This window comes from Anoplophora glabripennis, unplaced genomic scaffold (genome assembly GCF_000390285.2).
Source record: "Anoplophora glabripennis isolate ALB-LARVAE unplaced genomic scaffold, Agla_2.0 scaffold446, whole genome shotgun sequence".
NCBI classification, from domain to species: domain Eukaryota; kingdom Metazoa; phylum Arthropoda; class Insecta; order Coleoptera; family Cerambycidae; genus Anoplophora; species Anoplophora glabripennis.
This window is the reverse complement of record NW_019416578.1, coordinates 56,234-76,316: the sequence shown is the minus strand read 5'-3', so window position 1 is coordinate 76,316 and position 20,083 is coordinate 56,234. Positions and strand designations below refer to the sequence as shown.

The following is a 20,083-nucleotide window of genomic DNA, read 5'->3' as shown; positions in this document are numbered from 1 at the left end:
AGCAAATTTTTTAAAATTTTTCTCAATAATCGTAAAAATCGACAATCTGCATGTGTCGAATTGAGTTCATGAAGATACATAAAAAAGAGCAAAAAACAATTTAGTATCTACTCGTTTATTTATGGAATCGAAACAAATCCTTATAACCTCTAAAACACAATAAAACGCTTATGTTGTTGCTGGTAGAGCAGAACTCTATCATTCACTTCTTGTTGATTCCTTGTTCTTCGCATCCCAATAATCGCTACTGATCGGAATGTGTCCCGATGGTCGACCCGTACTCACCCGTTCCCGAGTTTTTGCGCCTCTCGTGCGTCAACTTGTGTTTATGGAAATTTTTCCTAATCTTCGACTGGTATTTGCATTCGTCACATTTGTATATATGCGTCCCCTTGTACTTTTTGTGCCTCGACTGGTGTTGACAGAAATAAATCTTGACTGTTGACTGGTAGTCGCACTCTTCGCACTTAAATATTTTTATGTTTTTGCCCTCGCCGTGCCACAACTGGTGTCTATAGAAGTTTTTCCTGATATTCGACTGGTACTTGCATTTGCCACATTTGTAATTTTGCGTCCCACTGTACTCTTCGTGCGTCATCTTGTGCACGCGTAGATCTTTCCTAATACACGACTGGTATTCACAAATGTCACATTTGTACGTTCGTGCCCCTTTGTTCTCTTCGTGTTTCGACTGGTGCCAACGGAAATAATTTGTGTTGTTCGACTGGTACTCGCACTTTCCGCAGACGTACACCTGCGTGTTTGTGCCTTCTCCGTGCAAGAACTGATGTCTATTGAAATATCTCTTTACATTCGACTGATACTCACATTTATCACACTTATAATGTGGCGTGTCTTCGTGCTTCAACTGGTGTCTACGGAAATAATCCCAGATCTTCGTTTGGTATTTACACTTGTCGCATGCGTACATTTGTGTACCCTCGTACTCCTCGTGCATCAGATTGTGTTTACGTAAAAGTTTACCGACGGTCGTTTGGTACTTGCACTTTTCACACTTGTATATCTGTGTGTTGGAGTGCTTTTTGTGGGTTCTCTTGTGTACAGTAAGTTGTGCCTTGTACATAGTCTTGTAAGAGCATTTTTTACATTTGAGTAATTGTACGTCGGGGCACGTGTGTGCGAACTGGTGCTTCCGAAATGTGTTGTTATACTTAGTTTGGAAGCTGCACACTTGACAGCTGTAGACTTGCACTTCTGGAGGTTTCTTTCCTTTCAGTGTATGCGACTGCACCTCTAAGGCATCTTTCTGTTTTGGAACATCGTGTATCTGTGTGCGGGACTGATCGTTATCCATTAACGGACGAATTTCTAATTCCGACGGAGCTTCTTCACGTTCTAAGGTATCGAATTCCGTCCGAGCACGGATAATGCTCGTTTCTTCTACATTTTGCGTTCCGCTGTGGATTTTCTCCCTTAAATTACTGAAAAAATACAAAAACTGTACAACTAAACAACTAACAAACAGACACAAGTTAAAGAAAAATAAGTGTGACGTAATTATGTAGCTCCCTAACAAAATATTCACAAAACTGAAAAGCGTAATAAATATATATACCTCCCTTGCTGTTTTTCCTCAAATTTTTTGTCAATGCCTCGAGACGTAACGGAGATTTCGTCACATTCATTATCTTTAACCTCCATTTCCATATATCCAATTTTTTCCTCTACCTCTAAACAGTGGCCTAGGAAACTATTATGTGCGTTGAGGGACTCAAAACAGCGTTTACATATAACGGGATCCCTAACGACGTTGATATTCTGCAAAATATTTTCCTTCAAAAGATACTTTCACTTATAAACAATTTACAAGCTTGTTAAGGCCATACGTACCATTTCGGGAACGAATTTGTGAATAGTTTTAACCTCTTCTTCACGTATATCTATAAATGTATGTCCCACTAGCTGCATACATAAACTGCACACTTTTTGATCGACTGACAAATTTATGGATTGCTTACTTCCACTTTCCTTCATATAAATGTCTCTCAGGTTTAGTTGCAACTCCTCGCAATCGATGTAAGGGAAAATAGTATCATCGGTAGCCAAACAAATTGATTTAAACTCTAACGCTAACTTTATTTTTTCGCTGCAGGTGGTACACATTAGGGGTTTTTTCCTGTCATCTAATATCTGTAAAGGGTAAAATCTTATTTATTAATCAGAAAGATGAATGTGATACCTTCTATCGACTTACCAGTCTTAGCGAGAGAACATTTAGTATGTCTTTGGTAAAATCATCTATTAGTTCATACTTTTCGTCTGTCTTAAGGCAGAGCCGACAAGAGTATTCGTTGAGTGTCATCACTGAGAAATTTTTTTCAAATATTCGATACGCAATTTATAAAAAACTGATAGCGTCCATAACAAATATGTTTCTAACCTAACCTAAAATGCAATTTTAATTTTACTACTCTGCTTCTTCTTCTTGATAAAGAATATAATCACGTAACTTACCAAACATTGTAAATATGAGTATTTATGAACCTTTTGCACCATAGACAAATAATATCTAGATGGAACTCTTTCTTATATATGCGCGTGGTCTTTCGCTAATTGCGACTATTGGAGCTACCACCAGAAGCGCTGTAATACTTTCCGTACTTGATTTAAATTGAATAATAGTGACGGCTGTGACAATTGTAATATATTTAGTGTTGCATTTTTTAAATTATTTTAAAGTATTTGAATGATCCCTGTGTTGTGGAAAATTTAGGAAGGAACATTAGATTCCGGTGCACCAAGTGTTTGGGGGGTGTTCGCCGATGCCAAATTAGGAATCAGAATTCAGAGTACCGAGATCTCAGCTATCAATCAACTGAGAATAAAACGAGGTAATACAGGGTGATACAATCATAATGTCATTAATTTTAATGACGTATTTGGAAAGCCTGATAAACATAGAAAATCGAAAAAAATTTTCCTCTTTTTTATTTATCCTTAATTCCAAATATTGTAACAGCTGCCCTTAAACGTCTGTAACCATTTTTTTGTGGACCTACGTCTGATGTTTCACGTTGTGCTTAGTCTCACTCAATCACTGTACATTCTTTGTGTGTCAACTGATGACGTTTCAAATTTCTCCTGTACTTCGTTTCATACCCGCAGTAGTTGCACTTGTACAGCGGAACTTCGGAAAGGTCCCTGTGTGACAGCAAGTGGTGTCTGATATTGCTCTTGTGTTTAGTTTGAAAGTCGCAGTCGTTGCACTTGAACGTTTCGACCTCGGAGGGAACCTTGTGCACCGACTGGTGATGAGCCAAGTTCGTCTTGCACTTCGATTTGTAATCGCACTCGTCGCACTTGAAAATCGGCACTTGCGAGGCGTCTTTATGGTTTGAGGTGTGACGTACGAGGTACCGCTTATGTCGACTTTCATAATCGCAGTCCTTGCACGTGTACATTTCGATCACCGACGGGTCCTTGTGTTTCAAGATGTGACGTCTCATGTTACGCTCGTGTTTGGTTTTAAAATCGCAACCGTTACACCTGTAGATTTGAATCTGGGAGGAATCCCTGTGCGTCAGCTGGTGACGGGTCAAGTTTTTCTTGTATCTACCTTCATAGTCGCAGGCGTCGCATTTGAACATTTGCACTTGCGAGGAGTCTTTATGTTTCAGAGAGTGGCACGTGAGGTAATACTTGTATTTTGTTTTATAGTCGCAGTGTTTGCACGAGTACATTTTGACCTCCGAAGGGTACTTGTGTTTTTGCTGGTGGCACTTGAAGCCAGAGTGATATTTCATCGCGTAATCGCACATTTCACACTTGTATATTCGTCGTTTCGAGGAAGATTCGCCGCTTCTGGAACAATTAAAACACAAGTTTCCATCAGGTAATTATTTACCACAAGGTATTCTTAAAGTTTTTAAAATGAATGTAGGACTCGTAAATCTGGGTAATTTTACAAAAGATCATCTATGCAGTGATTAACAGGACACAGCACTCGAAAAAGAAAGAATATCTTTCAAATAACGAAAATGAAAAACTAATTTTTAAAGTTAGATAAGTCTGGGTGTATCCACTATCGTGCACGTTGTTAGGAATGAGCATTTTCCCAGAATTATTTACGCATTGGAATAATTCACCCCAACAAAAATCGCAGTATTTTGGAGTATAACATGAACAAAAAACCTGTACTCTATCTTTTTGATCTCATTTTATATAAAGAACGTTTGTAAGTGAACAAATTCAATGGAGCGAAGTTGCATTCTTTTGTATCTCTGCAACTAGGAAGGTTACTGGGATAGTACCAGAACTGCATGACTTACGATTCTGTAAACATGTTATTTACTGGTTAATCGTAGCTTATAAAGTTGTAAATTTAGAAAGAAATGTAGAATTGACCCATTAAACTGGTATATATTTGTCATTTGCGACTGCTATAAAAGAGACTTTTAGTAAAATTACCCTTTTTACGAACTTCATCCAGTTAAAAGATGTGGCAAGGCTGGAAACACCTTGTATAGTGGACAATTCTCAAATCCTCACAAAATTTTGTTATCCCTCCCCACTCCTGTAACCTCAACAACACTCAAATCACTATTTCCAACACAACATAGTCTACATATCGTTTAAAACTGTGATTATGGATATAACAAATCTGGGAGAAATATTTTCCATGTTTTTTTTAAGAACAGAAAAATTATTTGTTTGTATATAGCTTATATTCATACCTTTATTTTCATCGACTATAAACAATTTTTCTCTACCTTGCTCATCTGTCATTTTTATAACCTTTAATTTTATAAGCTTCGCTATCAGATAAGTCAAAATTAGGACAGCACACAAATTTTGATGTTTGTAGGCTGTCAGGATGCACAATTATTTGATTTCTATATAAAATAAGGTTATTTTTTATTTAATATAAAAAACAACCTAATGTAACCTAACTTTAAAAGTAAAAAAATTAACTTAACCTAACTTTATGCAGAAATCTGCGAATCTACATAAAATTAGGTTAGGTTTTTTTTACTGAATAAAATAAAAAGCAATGAAATATTAAAATTTGTAATAATTCTAATAATTCTTTAATAAATTCTACATAAAATTACGTAAGGTCAGCTTACTTTTTTCTATTTAATTTAAAAATGTACATAAAGTTAGATTTGATCAGAACTAGTTTGTTTTAAAAAATCTAACCTGACCTAACCTAACATTATATAGAAATTTATTTAGTTAAGAAACCTTAGGTTGTTCTCTTTATTAAAAAAAATAGTTTAGTGAATCTATTACTTTAATAATTTCTACATAAACTTAGGATTAGGTTGGGATGATATTTTTTTAATATAAAAAAAATATAATTTTATGTAGTTAGATACATTTCTATATATTTACGTTAAATTTGTGGGTAAATTTTGTGATCGCTTGAGAATTTTCTGCTATAACTACCCAACATAAAAATACGTAACAAATAAAATTAATTGTTTCTTACCTTCCCTCCACACTTTCTTCCGATTTCACCTCGGCAAATTCAGTTTTAATTGATATTTCCATTTCTTTTACATCGGATTCTTCCTCCAAGTGTTCAGTCTTAATACGTAAATCAGATGATGATGCAAGTATTTGTCCATCTGTGGTTGAACTATCACAAAAGGTTCTAATTTTATCCTGTACTTCTAAACAACCTTTTAGAAAACTGTTGTGATAGCACAGAGAATCGAGGCACGCTTTACATACAACGGGATCTTTGACGATGATTATGTTCTACAAAATACAATTTTTGAAGCTGCAAATAACGCAAGTAGTTAATATTTATACCATTTCCGGAATGAATTTCTCAATAATATCGAGTTCCTCTTCAAGTATACATCTAAATTCACTATCTGCTGGTTGCATACACAATCGACAAATTTTTTGATCGTACGAAACATCAGTTAACTGTTCGCTTGCCTTTTCTTTCATATAAACTTCTCTTAAATCTAGCTGTAACATTTTCTCGCAATCCATATACGAAATAATTGTGTTATCAGTATTCCAACACATCGTTTTAAATTCTAACGCTGCATTCAGTTTTACTCTACAAGCATTACATATTACTTTGCTTCCGTCACCAAATTTCTGAAATATATACAACTTCAGCTAAGCCCAAAGGAAATAATAGTGAAATAAATTTACAATGAAGTAAGAATGTAAATTTATTATTGCAAGTTGCTTTACAAGCGTTAAGAGTAGTGCTTCAGCTGTTTCACCGACTTACCAGTTTCAGCAAAAAAACATCTAGAATATCTCTCGTAGCATCGTCTATTACTTCGAAGCTTTCTTCTGTTATATTTTTAAGGCAAAGCCTACACGAAGTTTCCTTAAAATCACTCGGATTCATTGCAGTAATATTCTCTAGCGGGCGACTCATAACCTCAATTAAACATCGACAAAACTAGACAGCAGAAGAAATTGTTCAAAACAAAAGAAAAACTGTTGGTAACTATGGTAATATGTGGTAATATCTTTGACAGCTGTTTGAATAAAACGGACTAACCAAAAACCGCGGTAAGTTCAATATTCTACGTAATTAATTTTTATTTTATTTAAATATTTAATAAAATTATTCAGTTTTGTATTTATTTGTACGTTTTTTGGTATGTAATACACTTTAATTGCTCTGCAAGTGTAAGAGGCTGTATATTTTTGATATGGAGAACTGTAACTTGTCTAAAAGGCATCGTTTAGTGCCGCATTGCAAAAATTGCACACGAGAATAATCACATTACCTGATAGCCACACAGGCCCGGATCCAGAGACTGGTTTTNCCTACCCAACCATACCACACATAAACATGACACTACCCCCGGGGTTTACACAGACGAGCCGGCGAAGCAAGAAGAGCGCCAGAAGAAAGGGCCCTAGCCGGCGGGGCCCAGCCAGGACAAAAGGAGGTCCCACAAAGCGCCTACACCGGCCGCATTTGCGGTCGGGGTAGACGACGGATGGGGCCCACCTACGAAGGCTGTCCAGGCCTACACGAGATGAGGCAGGATAAAGAGGGATAATCCCCCTCGATCCCAAATCATTGAGGCCAATTTCTAGCCATAGAATAATGGCGCGCTTGTACAAACTTTAAAGGGTGAATCTTTTGACTAATTTTAAGATAAAAAGTTTATATGAACATGGGTTTGCAACGGCTTGATTCTTGAGATACAGAGCGTCCAAAAAAAAATTTTGTTTGGTATTTTGATTATATTTATGTTCAATGACAATTTGACTAAATTCTGGAAACTGGGAATGGGAAACAGAAAACGAAAAATTAATGGACAACATAAAAAATGTACCCGACATAGTCTCCTGAAAACAGTTGGTTAAAATTACTTGAAGTATTGAAAAGTTATAAAGTTTTCTTTTGTCATGTAACTTTTAACAAAAATAAATAACGATTAGTTTTACAGTTACTGACAACGATTATAAAAGGCATTTTTTTTTTTAACAATATGACTAAGATTTTTGTACAAAACCTAGACAATAAAAAACTATAGTAAAAGGAAAAAATTGTTGTATTTAAAAATCAACAAAATATAAGTAAAACAAATTTGATAAGTGCATTTCATTCACACTAGTTCTTAAGCAAAAAGGTGAGAAAGGTGATATTAACTTTGAAAAAATAGGTTATTTTCCGATTGTTTTTTATTTTTAAGTTAATGTCGGCTGAATTAACCGAAAACAATTCAACTATTCACATCACAAAAAATACATACAGGATTTTGTTTTAACTAAAAATACATTTTTAAATATAACGTAATTATCTAAAGTCCCAAAAAATCATTAATGTTATTCATTTTCCAGTACATTTATTTGTTAAAAATGTTTAAAGATGGTGTTTTAACGCTTCTTATGTCTGTATCAAGCTGCGTAGTTTAGCCGCTAGATGGCGTTAAAATTAGCAAATATTTAAATTAGAAGAATTCAACACATAAACAACAAAATAACAAGAATCTGAAACGAACGAGATTCATTTTGTTTCTTGAAATTAGAAAATTCTCAACATCGTTTCGGTTTTAACTAACAAAAAAATTGAATTTTTGATAATTAAACCAGATTTGTTATCAAAAGAAAAAAGCGTATTGGTTGATTTACGAAACAACCAAAAATGACATTTCTGGCCCTTCTGTGTTATAATTTTTCAAGGCAATTTGTCCCATTTATCCTCATCCAACCTCGGGAATATTGCGACACCAGATAAAAACGGTGGAAAGTACCCTCAAACGTTTGTAACCGTTCTTTTGTGGTTCAGCTTGTGGTACTTCAAACTCTTCTTATACTTCGTCTCAAAGTCGCAGGCGTCGCAACGATACATTTCAACCTGCGACGCGTCTTTGTGCTTCAACTGATGCAGGGTAAAGTTCCTCTTGTACATCGACTCGTACTCACATACTTCGCACCGGTACAGCGGCACCTGGGAACGGTCCCTATGCTTCAACACATGAAACTTGATGTTACCCCTGTGTTTAGTCTCGAAATCGCAGTCGTTACACCTGTACGTCTGCACCTGCGAAGCGTCTTTGTGCGTCAACTCGTGTCGAATCAGATTCTTCTTGTACTTCGACTGGTAATCGCAAACGTTGCACCTGTTCATGGGCACCTGCGAGCAATCCTTATGTTTAAGGGCGTGTCGTGCGAGGTAATGCTTTTGTTCGGTTTTATAGTCGCAGTCCTCGCAAACGTACATTTGGACGGCCGAAGGGTTCTCGTGCTTCAACTGGTGGCTTTTGAAGTTAGATTTGTAGCTGGTTTCGTACTCGCACAAGGTACAAGTGTACTTTCGTGCTCCGGAAGGATTGTCGTGCACCAACCGATGCGTTGTGAGGTTGTACTTCGTCCTGGTTTCGTACTCGCAGTCGGTACATTTATACGTTGGTACTTCTGAGGAGTCCTTGTGCCTGGAACGGTGACGGTAAATACCGGATCTGTACTTTGTTTGGAAATCGCAATCGTCACACTTGTACAATATCGCCTCGGATGTACTTTTGTGCTTTGCCTGGTGCTGAGTGAGGTTCATTTTGTACTTCGATTCGTAGCTACACAGATCGCACTTGAACATCCGAACATCTTTATTCGTCTGCAGTAATTTGCTATTTTCGGTTTCATACTCGCATGGTCCGCATTTGTGCGGTTTGTAAAAGTTTTCGTGTGGCGCCAGAAAATGGATATTGCTTTCAGTTTCATAATTACATTTGTCACACTCGTTCGATACTTCAGTTGATGCGAGCGATTCTCTGATTGATCCACTCTCATCATGATTACATCCCCCCTCTTGTGCATGTTTAAAGTCGTTCTCAAACATTGCATTATTCGAACGACCCGGTAGTCCATCGCTGAAAAAAAAATTGTATAAGCCCGGTGGTTCTATCTAAAACACTTGAATTAATATAAAAATAATTCTTTCCTACCATCTGCCTTCATATTCTGATTTCACGTCGACAAATTCAGTTTTGAATGTTGTCCCCGCCTTGTCAATTTTGGATTCTTCGTCTAGCATTTCAATCTTAATTAACAAATCAGGTGGCAGCGCCTCTGTTTGACGCTTTGTGACAGGACTGTCACAAATTGTTTCCTCTACCGCTAAGCAGTCTTTAAGGAAAGTGTTGTGAGCGCACAGAGAATCGAAGCAGGGTTTACATACAACGGGATCTTTGACGGTGGTGACATTCTACAATATATGACTTAAAATGTAACTGCAAAAAAATGGAAATATCGTTCATACCATTTCCGGAACGAATATTTTAATAGCTTCGAGTTCCTCGTCACGAATACATCTGAATTCACTTTCTACTAGCTCCATACACAGACGACATACTTGTTGATCGCAAGAAATATCGATTAAGCGTTCGCTGCCTTTTTCTTTCATATAAACTTCTCTCAAGTCGAGCTGTAACAATTTCTCGCGGTCCACATACGGAACAATTGCGTTATCGGTATTCCAACATATCGACTTAAATCCCAATGCCGCATTTAATTTTCTTCTACATGCGTTGCATATTACTTGTTCGCTCTCGCTATTGAATTTCTGAAATAGGAGCAGAACAAGGTTACAATGTAGAGAAAATTTAAATTAATTACACTGTTAAGGTGGCTAAATGTCGCTTTATAGTAACGTGGTTAGATATTCGAGTTTAAATACAGGGTGTTCCTAAATAAGTGTCGCAACGGAAACCTGTATATTTCTCTAGAAAAGGGAAAAATTTTTTTCCTCTTCCATTTTTCTCTCCGGGCTTTCGTTTTCGAGATACACGGTGTCAAAATTTTTTTTCAGATTTTTGCCAATATCTTAGGAACCGTTAGAACTACAGGACTGACCTTTTGTACACACATTACCACTATTAATAGCTACTTGTTGCAAATGTTGTTGAATTTCGTTAAACTTGTTAATTATTACTATCTATCTTTTGAATTACAAAAGATTTTCGAAACGTTAGCAAAATGTTTGTTTTTGTTCATAAAAAGTAATTTTTCTTGAAAACGGTTGACTTTAGAGCAATGAACCAAGAGAACTCTTTTTGTGTAAAATTCATTGGCGTTTTAGATTTTGCTGTCAAATGTCAATTTTTCCAGTGGCGTAAAAGTTAGGGGGGGAAGAACCCTTATGATACCTTAAAATCTCCACCACTGGTACGTTCAATGAATTCAAGAAGGGTGCAAAAAAGTAGCTAATAATAGTGGTAATGGGGATACAAAAACTCAGTCCTGTAGTTCAAACGGTTCCTAAGATATTGGTAAAAAATTTAAAAAAAATGAAAGTTTTGACACCGTGTATCTCGAAAACGAAAGCCCGAAGAGAAAAATGGAAGAGGAAAATAATGTTTCTTTTTGCAAGAGGAATATACAGCGTTCCGTTGCGACACTTATTTAGGAACACCCTGTATAATGTACGTCACTGACTTACCAATTTCAGCGAGAGAATACCTAGAATGTTTTTAATAACATCGTCAATTACTTCAAAACATTTATTTGTTACGCTTTTAAGGCAAAGCCTACACGAAGTTTCCTTAGAGTCACCCATTAGAACAATTTTCTTTGAAACGCAAATCCGTAAACCCGAACTAGTAGTTATTATAGATTTGACAGTACTATTTACAACGATTATAACCTCAATTAAATAATTAAAAACATCAAAGGTTGAGAGGTTTGTTTTTCTTCTTCTTCTACTTTTAGAGTGACTCTTTAGGAGAGCCTCTAACATACATATAAAAAGTGCGTGCCGCATTGTTAAAAAGAGAAGAAGAAGAAGTATGTTGGCGCCCTGACAGCCCCATGGAACATAGAACTTTATAATTTTAAATATGGTCCATTCATTGTAATTTAAATTTACTAGGTTCATGAGCTGGTAGCCTATTGAGGTAAACATTTAGTTATAATACAAATAAAGCTTGTGCTTTTTATTCCAAAATTAAGTTTATATTCTCAATATTCGAACTTGTCACATACAATGTGGAAATTAATCAACATTAAAACAAAACATTACTCTTCTTGAAATTTCTAGTATTTGCCACCAGGGGGCGTACTGAAAATGTTGAAAGTTGAATCGTCAAACGGTGTACCACACCACTGTTTATATAAACAATGACCACACAAAATGAAATAAAATATGTTAATAGCAAGTCATTTATTAACTTAATTACAATTTGAAACTAATTTTCAAAAGTATCAACTAATTTTGCTAGATGTCATATAGAATGTTTTTTCCCTCTTATTTGTAAAATAAATCACTTTAGAACGGACAAATCGCAAATATTTGTTAAATGTTTAGAAATAATTTATAATATACAATCATGTAAAGAAATTAGAAATCTCTTAGAGGTTGTTAATTAACAATAATAAAGTTTGTCGGGCAAAATGTTTTAAACGGGCGTTTGTTGCCGCTAATTCGTGACGTCATTTAGTGCGACCGAGAGGAAAACAGGACAGGACAGTCCAACAAAATGCAGGTAACAAGTCTTGAAGTTAGGTTCCGTCTCATCAAAACAAACTGGTTTCTCTGTCGCACTAAATGATGTCATAATGCGCTTTTTATCATGTGACAAAATTTAATTTTTTTCATTATCTATGAGTAGCATTAAAGAAATAATTATTGCTGTCGCTTATAGAATCGATTTCAAGGGTTTTCAGTGAAAGTACCTCCTTCCATCTCTACCACCGGTACACACTTTTACATCTGAATTCAGTGTATTTTAATCTTTAATTAGTTAGATCATTAGACTAAGTTTCATCACTCTGCATCGAACATCTTCAGAGACATCTTAGAAATGAAAATATTTGAAAAATTTCAACTTTTTGGCTTAAATTCACTTAAAATCACTCTTTGTGCGTCAACTGGTGTCGAGTCAAATTTCTCTTATACGTCGATTCATACTCACACTCGTTACACCTGTATCTCGGCAGATGCGAACGATCTATATGCGTCAGCAAGTGGTGCTTGATGTTACTTCTGTGTTTCGTTTCAAAGTTGCAGTCCTTGCACCTGTACGTTTCGACCTGCGATGGATCCTTATGTGTTAACTGATGGTACGTCAGATTCTTCTTATACCTCGACTCGTAATCGCAAACCTTGCACTTGTACATTATCAACTGCGACGAGTCTTGATGCTTCAACGCGTGATGCACCAGATACCGCTTGTGCTTAGTTTTATAATCGCAGCTCTCGCACGAGTACATCTGAACTTCCGAGGCATTTTTGTGCTTCAACTGGTGGTACTTGAGGCAGGACTTGTACTTTGTCGTGAAATCGCACAGATCGCACGGGTACATCTGGACCTGCGAGGGATCCTGGTGTCGTAATCGGTGCCGCTGGAGCGTTTTCTTGTTGCTCGTTTCGTACTTGCACGTATCGCATTTGTGCATTTCCGAGATGCTATTATGTCTTGTACAATGTGCCGTAAAGCGGCTCTCGCTTTCGGTTTCATAGGTACATTCATTGCACTTGTAAGTTACTTTACTCGGAGCGAACCAAACGGATGTGAAATTTCCCTGCCGACTGGCTTTTGTGCCACGTTTGTTCATGTGAAGTACCAAAGTACGTGTTTCTGCGTTCTTATAGTCGCTGATCTCTGATGTTTCAATATCGTAGCTTCCCAATGGCAATTCACTGGAAAAAAGTCAAAAAGTAAGTAAATCGCAGATAATAGAGTACTGTACACACTACCCGTTAGTCTGAGTGATATCAAACAGGTCCACTCACCTCCTTTCTTCAGCTTCTTCCGATTTTATCTCGACACATTCAGTTTTGATTGATATTCCCATCTCGTTAACATCCAATCCTTCATCCAAATGTTCTGTCTTAATGAACAAATCAGATGGCGAAACATGTGTTCCACCCTCCTTCTCTGTGGTAGGATTATCACAAATACCTCTAATTTTTTCCTCTACTTCTTTCAAAAAACTGTTGTGAGTGCACACAGAGTCGAAGCATGGTTTACATACAACGGGATCTTTAACAACGTTTATGTTCTGAAAAATTTAATTTTTATAACTGCAAAAATGTTAATTTTTATTGTTCGTACCATTTCTGGAACAAATTTCTGAATAGCAACAAACTCCTCTTTGAGTATGCACCTAAACTCACTTTCTACTGGTTGCATACACAATCGACATACTTTTTGATCCTGTGAAATATCCGTTACCTGTTCACTTGCCCTTTCCTTCATATAAACATCCCTTAAATCCAACTGTAGCATTTTCTTGGAATCAGCATATGGAATAATTACGTTATCGGTATTGCAGCACATCGACTTCAATTCCAATGCCGTATTTAACTTTCTTCTACAAGCGTTACATATCACATCTTTGCTATTGAATTTCTAAAACGTATACAAATTGACAGGTCATTACGATTAAGTGAAAATAAGAACTGATTATGATACAATTGCGTAGCTATGAATTTCATATCTTTCAGACTTACCAATTTCAGCAAGAGAGCATCCAGAATGTTTCTAATAACATCATCTATTGTTTCAAAACATTCATCTGTTACGCTTATAAGGCACAGCCTGCAAAAAGTTTCCTTAACATCAGTCATTACAATTTTCTTTTAAATATAAATATACAAACGTATCAAAAAGCACTTTCGAATACTATAACCTCAATTAAAGTAGGTAGTCATTTGTTTCTCTTCTTCTTCTATCTGCATAAATCTTATCACAAAACTTTATGGAGCAAACTCGCATAAATAACGATGTGTGCGACATCTATTATATTAAGTTAATATCACTCCAGGAAAGAAGTTTTCTGCTTTGACGCGGGGTATATGAAAATTTTCAAGCGCTTTCTAAGATTTGGGTATGTCGACACCCTCTAAAACTTAGGGCAATGTTAACAACTTGCAGACACTCTTTCCTTTTAAGTCTAATGCTTGCGGTTTTTCGAAAACTGATCAGAATTTGTTTTTTCACATAATTTTCTTATTTCTAATTTCTTTAGAATGCAGTGACATCTACACAGCGCAAATGGCAATTACATTTCTACAGTGTGGATCTTATTTGTGCACATACAGGGTGGCTAAATGAAAACGAAACAGAGCCATTTTCAGGACTGCGTCAAGATTGTAGAAAAACGCTCAGACCCGTCGATTTTAGATTAAATTAATCTTTGCTGGTATTTTTGACTCCGCACTTTCACCCCCCAAGCAAGGGTAAGCATCGCCCCAAAATATTTAAATGGCATTAGGGGTAGAGTAATATTTCTTTGAAATCTCTTACAATTCTCTTTACAACAGACTTTAAATTTTATAATTCCGCCGCTCCGCAAGTCTTAATTACAAATATTCTGGAGATATTTCAAAACCTCTGTAATATCTGGTTTAAAACAATGATCATTTATTTTTTTCTTAACTCGTATCGTATGAAAACGGGTTGTCACTAAGAAAATCGTCTATACACAGAAAATTGTCTATACACACATAGTTAAACAGTGTGTATCAATTATTTATAAATTGTAAACCAGGTGCACTCTCAGCGATATTTTTAGCTAGTCTTTTCCTTCAACGCCGAAAATCGGCCTTGTCCGTGCCACAAAAAAAAATGTTTTGAAGACGAAATAAAACGAATTTAAGTCAGTTTATTGGCAATATGACTTCCAGTAATTCACATTTATGTAATTTTAAAATAACCTACAACACTGCATAGCTGATTTCTCAACCGGTAAATACAACAGTAATGTCAGCAGTTCTAAACAGTTTTCCATAAAAGAAATAATGCATATTTATTTTGCGTTAAACTTTATTGTTCCTAACTTTTTTCTAGAAAAATTTCTAAATGTAGACAGAGCAGGTAAGTAGGTATTAGGAATATCTACAAATACTAGTCTAAAATCACTTGTCATTCTCCGTTTCTGTCAGATTTTTATGTTTCAACATGTTTTCCACGTCAGCGTTACGTTTTCCTTCATAATTACATATTCACAATCGATGTAATATTTACAACGGTCAGTTTTAAGTGCTTCAAATTTTGACTATATTTTGTACTTCGATGGGTGATAATTCACACCTGCATATGTATTTTGGGTATGGACTGAGGTCTTCTCAAAGACTCCTTATGCTCGGTTGTTAGCAAAGCAAACAGGTACATTCTGATTTAAGAATGTTCTTTATGCTTCAACACGTGATATTTAATACCGCTCTTGTATTTAGTTTCGTAATTGCAGTCGCTACACCTGTACATTTGAACTTGCAAAATACCTTTATGTTGCAGTAGGTGCCTTTTCACAGCAGACTTGTATTTACTTTTGTAATCACAGTCGTTACACCTGTACATTTGCACCTGTGAATGATCTTTATGTTTCAGTTGGTGTCGTTTGATATGTTTGCTGTGTTTAGTTTTGTAACTGCAGTCAGTACACCTGAACATTTGAACCTGTGAAGGATCTTTATGCTTTAGTTCGTGCTGTTTGATATGATTCTTGTGGGCAGTTTTGTAATTGCAATCGTTACACTTGTACATTTGGACTTGTGAAGGATCTCTATGTTTCAGCAGGTGCCGTCTGATATCACCCTTGTATTTAGTTTGGAAATTGCAGTCGTTACATCTGTATATTTGCACCTGTGAGGGATCTTTATGTATCAATTGATGCTTTTTGATACATTCTTTGTATTTAGTTTCGTAATCACAGTCTTTACACTTGTACATTTGAACCTGTGAAGGATCTTTATGTTTCATCTGGTGCCGTTTGATATAACCTTTGTATTTAGTTTCGAAATCGCAGTCGTTACACTTGTACTTCTGGACATGCGAGGGATCTTTATGCCTCAATTGGTGCCTTTGAAGTAATTTCTTATTTTCAGTTTCAAACTGGCATGTTTGGCACTTGTATACTTCTGAGTCTTTCTTGTGTCTCCCACAATGTGCCCTAGAACGGATCTCACTTCCAGTTTTGTAAATACTTTTATCGCATCTATACAACACATTGCGCTTCTGCTTGGCTTGCATATTACATTTGTTTGCTGATCCATACTCAAGTTTACATCCATCCTTTTCCGCATCTTTACAATAACTCTTCTGGAATGATTCATTATGGGAGCTCTGTAGTAGCGCGTCGCTGAAAAAATTGCATATGAAGGATATTTTCCAATGCAAGGCTTTAATATTAAGGGGTTATAGGTAATGCCAAGTGTAAGAATTATACACGGCATTAATTCAATTTTACGATGAAATAAATAAGTGACAATTAAGAAATTACTCATAATTAGAAATTCAAGAAAAGATTACGAGAAAAAAAGTTGAAAAATAAAATAAGAACATGAGTCATAAGGTTCCCTGCAAAAAAATATATAAGCAGATTTACATAGGAGTGTAGGTATTCAGATTTCTGCAAATGTAGTTACTTTTGTTACAATGTCGAATGAGGTCTACACACAAGTACTAGCACAACAAATTTCATTTAAATTATACACAAACATTACTTTTGAAAGCCATTTAGTGGCAAAATAAAGCAATTTAGCACAGAGGCAAGTTGCATTAAAATACGATTTAAATTTCTTGAAAATTCTTTGTTTGCAACAAATGTAAGTCTATAATTTGTAGTAATTTGTGTATAACGAACCTTATAAACTGATCTGGTAATTGATTGCTTCCATTAGGATGATACGACTCCTTTTTGTAACACGCCAATATTATGCATTAAGAGTTTAATATATATTTATGTAACCATTTAATTGTATGTATAGTGATAATACTACGACCAGGCACTGGCATGCTTTAAATCAATGCTAAAACAGTCTTCTCTTACCTTCTTTCCCCATCTTCAGATTTTATGTCAACACATTCAGTTTTGACCGACATTTCCATCTCGCTAACATCAAATTCTTTGTCCAACTTTTCAATCTTAATAAATACCTCAGATGGTAATGTATCTATTCGACTTTCTGTGGTTGAATTATCATAAAGACCTCTTATTTTTTCCTCTACTTCTAAGCATTCTCTAAGGAAACTGTTATGGGTACACAGGGAATCAAAACATTCCTTACATACAACGGGATCTTTGATGATATTTATATTCTGCAAATTTGTTTCATTAAATTTCGAAAAATGTAACTATTTAATATCACTGATACCATTTCAGGAGCCAATTTCTCGATAGCTTCAAGTTCCTCTTCACAAATGCACCTAAACTCACTTTTTACTAAGTTCATACACAATCGACATATTTTCCGACCATCTGAAATTGACTCGTTCCTCTTTTCCTTCCTGTACACTTCCCTTATGTCGAGCTGTAACATTTTTTCGCAATCGACATGTGGAATAATTGTGCTATCAGTATTCAGACATGTTGACTTGAATTCGAATGCCGCATATAATTTTCTTCTGCAAACGTTACATATAACATCTTTGCTCTCATCATCGAATTTCTGAAATGTATGTAACTTTATTCAAACAGAAAGAGAATAACTTTGGCAGAAATTAACAATTACTGTTAAGTCGCTACACACTTATCTAAGATCTTTACAGACTTACCAGTTTCAGCAAAAGAACATCCAGAATATCTCTAATAACGTTTTCTATTACTTCAAAACTTTTAACGATAACAGTTTTAAGGCAAAGCCTACAGGGAATTTCTTCTTGAACACCAGTCATGACAATTTCCTTTGAAATGTAAATATACAATCGTGACTTGTGCCCGTTGTTTAACCTCAATTAAATCATTGGATGGAAAATGGAAGGCAATGTTCACAACCTGAAGCGAGGCAAATATAGTAACCGCCGCCTAAAATTATCGTAAATGGACCAGAATTATCCTACTTATCAAAATTATGTCTATAATGAATAAATCAATCATATTAAACAATATTGACATTTCAAAATGATGTAACTTGATTTTATTTACTTTAGCGACGGCGACGGCATATAAACTTCGTAGAAAAATGTTAGAAATGGATGAAATGGTGTCTGGAACTGGATGAACCGTCACATGAGTCGGCAACAGAGCACACTACCTAAGGAAAGAATGAGTCAATAGATGGCGCCGTTAGCAAATATTCTTCTTCCTCTCCTATTGTCGGACGAACTAGCATAATAAATTATTGTTTTTAATTCTCGAGCCCAGAATCCCAGATTACGGATTACATGTGACAAAAATTGGAATTATTTGGTACACCGCCCTAATTTGCTTCTTCAGATCGTGGCGAAAATGGTTTACATCTGAATATTTTACTTTTTATTCTCCTTGACTTCCCTATATTTATATAATTACTGTTGCGTTATCCGAATTAAGCAGTTTTCAATTTTATTTGAACAAATGATTCTGGTATGTCGTCATTAACGAGTTGCGCAACTTCGTTTTGAAACAAATAATAGACGTATTTTGTGTAAATAGACAGTTTAAGTTGATGGTAATATGTAAGTCGTAAAACTTATAAATTCCACATTTCCACATCATGAATATGATTGAAAAGTAATTTTAAGTACCTACATGAATAAATATGTATTATTTTGGGGTTTACAAATCACAAGTTGCATTGAAAATTTGTAGCATTTATATAGTTTACACATGGTTTACACCACTGTTATTCGATAGAGTGGACTGTATAAACTCTTGTGCTTATTTGAATAAATTTCTTTATTTGCTGAATGTTGTAGTACACAAATAAAATAGATTAACAGAATTTAGAAAAACATGTCATTATTTTTATTTGATTTTTCAACAACTTTTTTGTTTTCATGTTGCTCTGCAACCGTCTCTATACAAATAAAACTTAGATAATATAAAATGTATAAATAATAACACAAAATACTATATAAACAATGTTCGTAGTTAAGGGAAATTTATGTAGACCGATCAAAATAAGTCATTTAGAGGGGAAAAAAAGAAAATTGTTACCTGGTCTTTTATAAGTGGAAATGGTAAAGGGGCTTATAATAAACGATAAAAAAATAATTGCGTGAGCAGGGGTGCAGAGTGTTGGAAAGTAATGAAAAATTGTATCGTTGGGATTTCTAGCGAATGTTGACGTCAGACAAAAAAGTATCCAATACAAAAGTTGTAGATCATGCAAAAATCTACAACTTTTGTAGAGATCATTTTTTAACATAACCTTAAAATTTCCGAGAAAAAATGCGAAAAACCGTTTTTTTCTTATTTTTCGTTTTTTATTTCTCATTTCCGCAAAAATAATTTAATTTTGATGAAACTTGGTGAAAGTATACCTTTATCTGTCTTAAAGAACTTCAAATTTTTTTTGGCCTGAAACACTTTTTTTTTCAAAGAAAAATTCTACTTAGGAGAATCATCGTACAGAGTCCTGCCGGTGATCATTTTTTTTCGTTTTGACATATACTTTTTGGCGAAATAAAAAAATCTGTAATCACAGTTCAAAAACATGCACAAAAATACAGAAAAATAAAAAACCACTTGCAGCAATGATTTTTTCAGTAATTGTTGATAATTTGTTTAAATTTAAAAAAAATCATAAACTGATTACACCATTCAATTGTACGGAAAAAATACAAAAGAAACTGTCTCATTGTTTGACCCAAAACTATTTTTGTGCAGTATTGCTATGAACATTAAGTCGAATAGTGAATAAATAAAATAAATAATATTTTTTTTCCCGTAGGATCAATTAATGTACTTATTTTTTTAAAGTTTTTTG

General features: G+C 35.1%; 5 protein-coding genes across 5 annotated transcripts; all 5 read right to left on the bottom strand.

The window, feature by feature from the left end:
* Positions 1 to 111: 111 nt before the first annotated feature.
* On the bottom strand, positions 112 to 2,569 carry LOC108908741 (zinc finger protein 99-like). The gene is made up of 4 exons (XM_018712869.1): positions 2,216 to 2,569; positions 1,852 to 2,151; positions 1,577 to 1,779; positions 112 to 1,442 (listed from the first exon to the last, which is right to left on the bottom strand). The coding sequence occupies exons 1-4, from the start codon at positions 2,321 to 2,323 to the stop codon at positions 245 to 247; spliced, it is 1,809 nt and encodes a 602-aa protein (XP_018568385.1). The 5' UTR covers positions 2,324 to 2,569; the 3' UTR covers positions 112 to 244.
* A 280-nt stretch (positions 2,570 to 2,849) lies between these two features.
* LOC108908749 (zinc finger protein 578-like) lies at positions 2,850 to 6,406 on the bottom strand. Its single transcript, XM_023455001.1, has 4 exons — positions 6,218 to 6,406; positions 5,779 to 6,078; positions 5,453 to 5,724; positions 2,850 to 3,822 (listed from the first exon to the last, which is right to left on the bottom strand). Exons 1-4 carry the CDS (start codon positions 6,368 to 6,370, stop codon positions 3,048 to 3,050), a joined length of 1,500 nt encoding a protein of 499 aa, XP_023310769.1. The 5' UTR covers positions 6,371 to 6,406; the 3' UTR covers positions 2,850 to 3,047.
* Positions 6,407 to 8,209: 1,803 nt separating this feature from the next.
* On the bottom strand, positions 8,210 to 11,061 carry LOC108908746 (zinc finger protein 142-like). Its single transcript, XM_018712874.2, has 4 exons — positions 10,892 to 11,061; positions 9,713 to 10,015; positions 9,399 to 9,658; positions 8,210 to 9,323 (listed from the first exon to the last, which is right to left on the bottom strand). Exons 1-4 carry the CDS (start codon positions 11,006 to 11,008, stop codon positions 8,210 to 8,212), a joined length of 1,794 nt encoding a protein of 597 aa, XP_018568390.1. The 5' UTR covers positions 11,009 to 11,061.
* A 760-nt stretch (positions 11,062 to 11,821) lies between these two features.
* On the bottom strand, positions 11,822 to 14,020 carry LOC108908717 (zinc finger protein 710-like). Its single transcript, XM_018712842.1, has 4 exons — positions 13,904 to 14,020; positions 13,506 to 13,802; positions 13,184 to 13,452; positions 11,822 to 13,090 (listed from the first exon to the last, which is right to left on the bottom strand). Exons 1-4 carry the CDS (start codon positions 14,018 to 14,020, stop codon positions 12,301 to 12,303), a joined length of 1,473 nt encoding a protein of 490 aa, XP_018568358.1. The 3' UTR covers positions 11,822 to 12,300.
* Positions 14,021 to 15,121: 1,101 nt separating this feature from the next.
* Positions 15,122 to 18,233, bottom strand: LOC108908743 (zinc finger Y-chromosomal protein-like). The gene is made up of 4 exons (XM_018712871.1): positions 17,949 to 18,233; positions 17,549 to 17,842; positions 17,224 to 17,492; positions 15,122 to 16,533 (listed from the first exon to the last, which is right to left on the bottom strand). Exons 1-4 carry the CDS (start codon positions 18,066 to 18,068, stop codon positions 15,573 to 15,575), a joined length of 1,644 nt encoding a protein of 547 aa, XP_018568387.1. The 5' UTR covers positions 18,069 to 18,233; the 3' UTR covers positions 15,122 to 15,572.
* Positions 18,234 to 20,083: the final 1,850 nt, after the last annotated feature.